This window comes from Oncorhynchus nerka, linkage group LG21 (genome assembly GCF_034236695.1).
Source record: "Oncorhynchus nerka isolate Pitt River linkage group LG21, Oner_Uvic_2.0, whole genome shotgun sequence".
NCBI lineage: Eukaryota > Metazoa > Chordata > Actinopteri > Salmoniformes > Salmonidae > Oncorhynchus > Oncorhynchus nerka.
The window spans coordinates 35,979,887-35,988,951 of NC_088416.1; the positions used below are offsets into that span (position 1 = coordinate 35,979,887).

At 47.2% G+C, this 9,065-nt stretch overlaps 1 protein-coding gene across 1 annotated transcript; it reads left to right on the plus strand.

Annotated features, from left to right (window-relative positions):
• Positions 1–7,444: 7,444 nt before the first annotated feature.
• LOC135563661 (acid-sensing ion channel 2-like) lies at positions 7,445–8,163 on the plus strand. The gene has a single exon (XM_065006748.1). The coding sequence runs from the start codon at positions 7,474–7,476 to the stop codon at positions 8,161–8,163; it is 690 nt and encodes a 229-aa protein (XP_064862820.1). The 5' UTR covers positions 7,445–7,473.
• Positions 8,164–9,065: the final 902 nt, after the last annotated feature.

Below are 9,065 nucleotides of genomic sequence, written 5' to 3' on the forward strand. Positions count from 1 at the left end.
ATCTTCATCACCCCAACCCTGCTGTAGTACTGAACCAGTGCCACTCTCCTACTCCCTTACACTCCCCATGTTTAATACTCCTAATTATCTTCATCACCCCAACCCTGCTGTAGTACTGAACCAGTGCCACTCTCCTACTCCCTTACACTCCCCATGTTTAATACTCCCTAATTATCTTCATCACCCCAACCCTGCTGTAGTACTGAACCAGTGCCACTCTCCTACTCCCTTACACACTCCCCATGTTTAATACTCCCTAATTATCTTCTACTAAGAGCTTATTATTTTTCATAAGCCATTATGTTATAAAAGAGTAATTTAACTTACTTGTTCATTCTCCACAAGCGTATCAGGGACTCTTTCATTAATTATTTGATAAAATGTCAACACAATACTCTCCTCTGTGGTCGTTTTCTTTTCACTCGAACCCTGGGGTAGAGGAGGGCTTTTATCTCTGGTGGAAAGGGAAGTTAACTTTCTGTAATTTGCAGGGTGACTCATGATGGCTCACTAAATAAAAAGAAGATGGAGAACAAGCTACAGGATGAAAAATACAGAAGTTTTAGCGCCGGTACAGCCGTCTAGCTCTAGCTAACGCAACCTCATTTGATACTTGGGAGTGAAATTATAGTGTGATAGTAACTTTTTAATATATTTTCATCACTAAATTGGCAGGTTATGAACACCCTCAGGTAGATGTCAACGCTTTCCAGTGTGAGGAGTTAGACAGCTGTAAGAGGATGAAATGAATTCCATTATGCAGTGCAAATCTAACAATGCATTCTGTAGGAAGACTACAATATCCTGTCTGAGTGGTTGGTTTTATGTAATTGCATTAGTATATGACTTTGGGTAAGGAAACTACTGCTGCATCCTGTAGAATATCCCTGGTAGTTGGCTAAATGGAGAAAAATGAATCCACTCGATGCATTTGCTAAGTACAGAAAAGGTGGTAAATATGAGTATGCAGGCTATTGAAGAACTGGGACATTTTCAGATTCCAATAATTGTGCACAGATCCTTGCGACTAGGGGCCGTGCATTATCATGCTGAAACATGAGGTGATGGTGGTGGATGAATGGCAGCGAGACAATGGGCCTCAGGATCTCGTCACGTCAAATTGTCATCGATAAAATGCAATTGTGTTACTTATGCCTACCCATACCATAACCCCACCGCCACCATGCTGCACTCTGTTCACAACATTGACATCAGCAAACTGCTCACCCATATGTCTGCCATCTGCCCGGTACAGTTAACCGGGATTCATCTGTGTAGAGCACACTTCTCCAGCGTGCCAGTGGCCATCGAAGGCGAGCATTTGCCCACTGAAGTCGGTTATGACGCCAAACTGCAGTCTGGTCAAGACCCTGGTAAGGACGACGAGCACGCAGATGAGCTTCCCTGAGACGGTTTTTGACAGTTTGTGCAGAAGTTCTTCAGTTGTGCAAACCCACAGTTTCATCAGCTGGAACACTGCTGCGGGGACTTGCTTCCATTCAGCCACAACAGCATTAGTGTGGGGCGGCAGGGTAGCCTAGTGGTTAGAGCGTTGGACTAGTAACCGAAAGGTTGCAAGTTCAAATCCCCCAGCTGACAAGGTACAAAATCTGTCGTTCTGCCCCTGAACAGGCCACTGTTCCTAGGCCGTCATTGAAAATAAGAATTTGTTCTTAACTGACTTGCCTAGTAAAATAAAGGTAAAATAAAATAAAGTGAGGTTGGGCGATAAGGCCTGGCTCGCAGTCGGAGTTCCAATGAATTCCAAAGCCGTTTTTATTGTCGTTGAGGTCAGGGCTCTATGCAGGCCAGTCAAGTTCTTCCACACCGATGTCGACAAACCGTTTTGCTTTATGAACAGGGTAATTGTCATGCTGAAACAGGATAGGGCCTTCCCCAAACTGTTGCCACAAAGTTGGAAGCATAGAATCGTCTAGAATGTCATTGTATGCTGTAGCTTTAAAATTTCCCTTCACTGGAACTAAGGGGCCTAGCCCGAACCATGAAAACAGCCCCAGACCATTTATTCCTCATCCACCAAACTTTACAGTTGGCACTGCATTCGGGCAGGTAGTATTCTCCTGGCATCCGACAAACTCAGATTCGTGTTTTGGACTGCCAGATGGTGAAGCGTTATTCATCACTCCAGAGAATGTGTTTCCACTGCTCCAGAGTCCAATTGTGGTAAGCTTTACTCCACTCCAGCCGACGCTTGGCATGTGTATGGTGATCTTAGGCTTATGTGCGGCTGCTCGGCAATGTAAACCCATTTCATGAACAGTTATTGTGCTGATGTTGCTTCCAGAGGCAGTTTGGAGCTCTGTAGTGAGTGTTGCATCCGATGACAGATGATTTTTATGCGTTTCAGCATTCGGCGGTCTTGTTGTGTGGTCTGTCACTTTGCAGCTGAGCCGTTGTTGCTCCGTTTCCACTTCACAGTAACAGCACTTACAGGGGCAGCTCTAGCAGGACAGAAATGTGATGAACGGACTTATTGGAAAGGTAGCGTCCTATGACGGTGCCACGTTGAAAGTCACTGAGCTCTTCAGTAAGGCCATTCTACTGCCAATGTTTGTCTATGGAGATTGCATGGCGGTGTGCTCGATTTTATACACCTTTCAGCAACGGTGTGGGGCTGAAATAGCCGAATCCACTCATTTGAAGGGGTGTCCACATACACTATATATACACACTAAAGTATCATCACTTCACTCAAAGTTATATAACTATATGATAGTTATTATATCAATATTTGCTCATAAAGGCACTTCCACCGACATTATTCGCATAATTAATTTTACCTACACAAAAAGATCCCAACATGAACGAACATTGTTGGCATTTCTAAAATTGTACTGGAATGTCATGTTTCCATCAAACGTAATCAAACAGGTAATTCATCCGCATGAAATGGTTGGATGGAAACGTGGTTACTGACACAGACCCCACAAGGGGTGATGGGACCGACTACTGATAAAGAATTTGACTCACTTTATGCTCCACGCAAGGATTGATCATCAAAGCACTAGTGCAAAGGTAGGTCAATCTTCCAGGTATCTGTAGTGAATAGGCAAAAAAGTCCTAGTGGTAACCTATTATATGGTAAAATAACTCAAACTTACCATGAAAGAGAATGAATCACACAGGCATGCAAGTTGTGTTGTTCAAGGATGCTCTGTTCAGGCAAAGATAATGACTACAGTAACTGCCCCTGTCATTTGTGGTTCAAGTGTGCAAACCCGTCATTTGTGGTTCAAGTGTGTAAACCCATCATTTGTGGTTCAAGTGTGTAAACCCATCATTTGTGGTTCAAGTGTGTAAACCCATCATTTGTGGTTCAAGTGTGTAAACCCATCATTTGTGGTTCAAGTGTGTAAACCCATCATTTGTGGTTCAAGTGTGTAAACCCATCATTTTCCACACGCTGAACCACTTTCGCTGCATAGGCCTAAAGAGCTTGAATGTATATTTAAAAAACGATGTGTTTAAAAAGAAAGAGGGATGCAAAGTTTAGTCTCAATAGGGAAAGAGTTAAGAGCTGGAAGGAATTTGCAACAAGCACACCACAATCACAACTTTTGGGAATGTCTCTAGAGACGTTAATTTGGATAAAATGCCTTCGGCTTTTATTAGTATATAATATGCTAAGTGTGTCTCTATCTCTGTCTAAATGACTGCTGCCTCATTCCCAGATTTACAAACCAAATCTAGTCAACCTAGGCTAATTCAGGCCTGGGGTGGTCTACAAGCAAGTCCTCATTTTTCTGTTCAGAAATGAAGAGCAAAAGTCTAGCCGACAGCCAATGGATTTCTAAATTGCCGACCCATTGGTCAAAATGAACTCTGGCGCCAACTACATTGTTCACAAACCATGCTGCTGCTGTAGCATTCAGGGGTTGGCCAGTTTTGCCATGCTCTCTCACATTTTATAGCCTAGCCTATATATTTGAACAGACTATTGATTTCTAGATAAAGATAATTGAATGCTTCCTTGTCCACCCATATAGTGATCATGTACGCAGTAGGCTAGTTCATTTAGTGGGAGGGCAACAGGAAAATGGAGATATTAAAACTGTGAATGTTACATTGCATTCTAAGCAAGATTTGGTTGGGCCCCCAACGCAAAACATTTCAGTGGCCGGTGGAGAGAGAAATGTATGTTTTAAAGTACATTTCCTGCAGTTCCACACATTTTGCCATGGGGTCTAGAGAAATGTTTTCAGCCATGACTTATGCCATGTTAATGATATATGAGTGAACGTGAGGTCAAGGCCCCTGGGATGCGTGCCCGGTCGGTATTTGGACATGATAACTGACTAGACTAACTTACCAATCTAAAATGTTCTCCCATGTCATCCCGTTCCTTCACACTCTCCACTGGCTTCCATATGAGGCTTCCATTTGAAGACCATGGTACTTGCCTACAGAGCAACTAGAGTAACTGCCCCTCCCTACCTTCAGGCTTATGCTCAAACCCTACACCCCAACCTGTGACTATGACTGTGATATGTGGTTGTCCCACCTAACTAACTTAATGTGAATGCACTAAATGTTAGTCAATCTGGACATTAAAATGTAAAAATTGTTAGCTTACATTGCTAATTGTGTGACTCTCAATGACTGACAAAACAAGAGAGAAACAGATGATGCATGACCAAGTTTCAAACTTTTACTATTCTGATTCTCATCAGTCAGATGAGACACCAACTGAGTTCCCAAAACCTGCTTATGTTGCTTATGCCTGGAACCGGCCCTGTGTAGAGGACTATATTTAAGAAATAAGGCCTAAGGGGGTGTCGTTTTTGGCCAATATGCCACGGCTAAGGGCTGTTCTTATTCACGATAAACTGGTTTCCAATGTAATTCAATTTTTGTCATACACGTGGTATATGGTCTGATATACCACGGCTGTCAGCCAATCAGCATTCAGGGCTCAAACCAACCAGTTTATAATTATCTTCTTATTGGCTAGCACCATACATGCTCTCACCACTCCAAAGCTCCTAACTCCATGTCTGTTTCTATTTCATCAAATTTGTAGCCCTCTCCATTTACTATGCTCTTCCTCTCCCTCGATCGTCTCTTCTTCTCTTTTTGCACACATAGCCACACTCCTTTCTCTTCTCAGTCCCCCTTGGTCTCCCCTTGTCTCCTTGTATTACTTGGCACATGCAGCCCTGCTCTCTCCACGCTATACCCCTGCCACCCCCTATACCGACACACACTGTTACATATCTCTGGGTCAAATGTAGCTTCAACACACAAGTTCTCTCATACAGACTCTGTGATATATTTCACTCACACTAACACACATACACTGGGATACACAGAACACACATATTTGGGGTTATGTCTCTGCATTACTTCTCTCTATGTGATATCTCTGTACAGTCCTTGCCTGCTGGGCACAAAATGCAGTGTTTGTTAACAGTGGGGGAGTGGAGACTTTGTCTTTCTCCTGCTTCCCCTCTCATTGCCCCCCCCCCTCCTTCTGTCTCTCTCCACCCCTCTCCATCACTCCTCATGCGTGATCTCTCTCCTCCACCTTTCCCTAACCACCCCTCTCCACCACTCCTCATGCGTGATCCCTCTCCTCCACCTTTCCCTAACCACCCCTCTCCACCACACCTCATGCGTGATCTCTCTCCTCCACCTTTCCCTAACCACCCCTCTCCACCACTCCTCATGCGTGATCCCTCTCCTCCACCTTTCCCTAACCACCCCTCTCCATCACTCCTCATGCGTGATCTCTCTCCTCCACCTTTCCCAAACCACCCCTCTCCACCACTCCTCATGCGTGATCCCTCTCCTCCACCTTTCCCTAACCACCCCTCTCCACCACACCTCATGCGTGATCTCTCTCCTCCACCTTTCCCTAACCACCCCTCTCCACCACTCCTCATGCGTGATCTCTCTCCTCCACCTTTCCCTAACCACCCCTCTCCACCACACCTCATGCGTGATCTCTCTCCTCCACCTTTCCCTAACCACCCCTCTCCACCACTCCTCATGCGTGATCTCTCTCCTCCACCTTTCCCTAACCACCCCTCTCCACCACACCTCATGCGTGATCTCTCTCCTCCACCTTTCCCTAACCACCCCTCTCCATCACTCCTCATGCGTGATCTCTCTCCTCCACCTTTCCCTAACCACCCTTCTCCACCACTCTTCATGCGTGATCTCTCTCCTCCACCTTTCCCTAACCACCACTCCTCATGCGTGATCTCTCTCCTCCACCCCTCTCCACCACACCTCATGCGTGATCTCTCTCCTCCACCTTTCCCTAACCATCCCTCTCCACCACTCCTCATGCGTGATCTCTCTCCTCCACCTTTCCCTAACCATCCGTCTCCCTGACAATCTGCGTCCTGCATCCATCCGTCAGTCGGTTAGTGGTGAGATGGGGGATATGAAAACAGGCGGGCGGAAAAGAAAAATGAGAGCAAGAGGGAAAGAAAAACAGAAGCAGATTCAATGAGACTTCACTGTGGAGAGGAGGAGTGTGTTTGTGTGTGCTCTATCCTCTCTCTCTCTCTGCGCGAGCGTGTGTGCGTCTCTTCTGGCTCCACTGTTGTTCACTGGCTCCATGGATGAGCTGGGAAGAGGAGGGAGAGCGGAATCAGCGGATGCGTCTGGCCAGAGGAGAACGGGAGGACTTTGATCGGCATGCGCGACAAACTGGCGGCGCTGATCATCAGCGGCTCTATCTCCATCCCTCCCTTCCCCCCCTCTCTCCCCTTCTCTCCCTTTCTCTCTCACGTGCACGCACACTCACACACAGGCTGGATGTCATCTCGCTAGGCTGAACAAGAGGTGCTTAGGCTTGTCATTAGTCGCACAGGGAGATCCAGAGAGTTGAGTGTGTGTGTGAAGTGGGGACACTGAATACACAGAGGTGGCTTTGATTGGCTCGTGGCTTAAATGACTCTCTCACTCTGTGTCACAGTGGACTTACCTCTGGGATCCTGACAATGAAAACGGTCCCTGAGAGAAGGAGAGAGGGCGGGGGGATATTGGAGGAGTGGAGGGGAGAGGTTTCAGGCACAGAGAGGCTGGCATCCAGAGTAACTAGGGACAGAGAAAGAGTGGAGGCACGGAAGGAAGGGATGCCCTGGGGGTGCATCTTTCTATTCTTCACGCTCTCTTTTCTATCTGGAGTAAGGACTTGGGGGTTGTGAAGGTCTCTGCCTCGTGTTCTTCCTCTCTCTCTGTCTGTAGGTCTGTCTTAACTCTCTGGGTTGCTTTATTTTGTTCTGTGTCTGTGTTTGTCACTCTTTCTGTGCTGCAGGTGTGTATGCCCCTCCTCTTTCTCTCTTTCTCTGTGTGAACTGAACGTGTGATTGTGTTCCTTTTCTAGGTGGAAGTTCAGGGCTCTCATTGCATTGCCTCTCTTTCTCTCTCTCTGTGTATGTGTGTGTGTCTCTGTAGGTGTCTGTGTATTGGGGCGTCCTTGGCTGTGGGACCGGAGGGGTCATGATGGACCTAAAGGAGAGTTGTGGCAGTGAGGGGAGCCATGAGAGCTCCAGTCAGCACCCGTCCTCCTGGCAGGCCTTCTCCCACACCAGCACGCTCCACGGCCTGCGCTTCATCTTCCCCTACGGCCGGCCAACACCTCGCCGCCTGCTCTGGGCCGCCGCTCTGCTGGCCTGCCTGGGCCTCCTGGCCCTGGAGAGTGCCGAGCGCCTGGCCTACTTCCTCTCCTACCCCCATGTGACGAGCGTGGATGCCGTGATGTCGGGCAGCTTGTTGTTCCCTGCCGTCACCGTGTGCAACCTCAACGCCTACCGCTTCAGCCGCCTGTCCCGCAATGACCTGTACCACGCTGGGGAGCTGCTGGCCCTGCTGGACGTCCACCTGAGGATCCCTGAGCCCCAGCTGGCCGAGCCCCACGTCCTGGCCTTCCTCACAGACAAGGCCAACTTCACCGCCTACAGGCCCAAGTCCTTCAGCATGCGTGAGTTCACCGAGAGGGTGGGCCACGACCTTAAGGAGATGATGCTCTACTGCCGATACCAAGGCCAGGAGTGCAGCCACAAAGACTTCAAAATCGTAAGTCTACTCATAGTCTCCCTGTCTTTGCTCAGGTCTGGCACGGGTCAGATCTGCTGCTACTGCAGCGCAGTTGAGTCTCTCACTCAGAAGGCTTTGTCTGTCAAGTGTTAATGTGTATTCTGTGATATGGTCTACAAGTTTTCAAAGACTGGTAGAGGTTTTTTCCCTCTGAGTTGACTTGATGTATGTTGGTAGCTGATGCTGTTTCCTCCGATGCTACTGTGCACCGGGTCCCCTGCTGTGTATTTCTCTTGATATTTTTGTACTTCCATCTACAGGTTGTTTTTTAGTGATTGTGTACTGTAATCACACACTGCAGCTGTCCTGCTATTGTTATCTTTATTTCTTCCACAGGATAGCTCTTGGGGTTTTGATAGTCTGTTCTACAGGTCTCTTGATAGTCCCCATACATATGGAATAAGTCGTTTGTCTTTGGGCTGAACACATGTGATATAATTTCAGATTTAATGGAATGACAGCTCTCGTTACCCAGTTACAGCTGTTGTTGCCCAGTTACAACTCTAGTTGGCCAGTTACTACTGTTGTTGCCCAGTTACAACTCTAGTTGGCCAGTTACAGCTGTTGTTGCCCAGTTACAACTCTAGTTGGCCAGTTACTACTGTTGTTGCCCAGTTACTGCTCTTGTTACCCAGTTACAGCTGTTGTTGCCCAGTTACAACTCTAGTTGGCCAGTTACTACTGTTGTTGCCCAGTTACAGCTGTTGTTGCCCAGCTACAGCTGTTGTTGGCCAGTTACAACTCTAGTTGGCCAGTTACTACTGTTGTTGCCCAGTTACAGCTGTTGTTGCCCAGCTACAGCTGTTGTTGCCCAGTTATTTCTCTTGTCCACATACAGCTCTAGTTGGCCAGTTACATCTCTTGTTGGCCAGTTACAACTCTAGTTGGCCAGTTACAGCTGTTGTTGCCCAGTTACAACTCTAGTTGGCCAGTTACAGCTGTTGTTGCCCAGTTACAACTCTAGTTGGCCAGTTACTACTGTTGTTGCCCAGTTA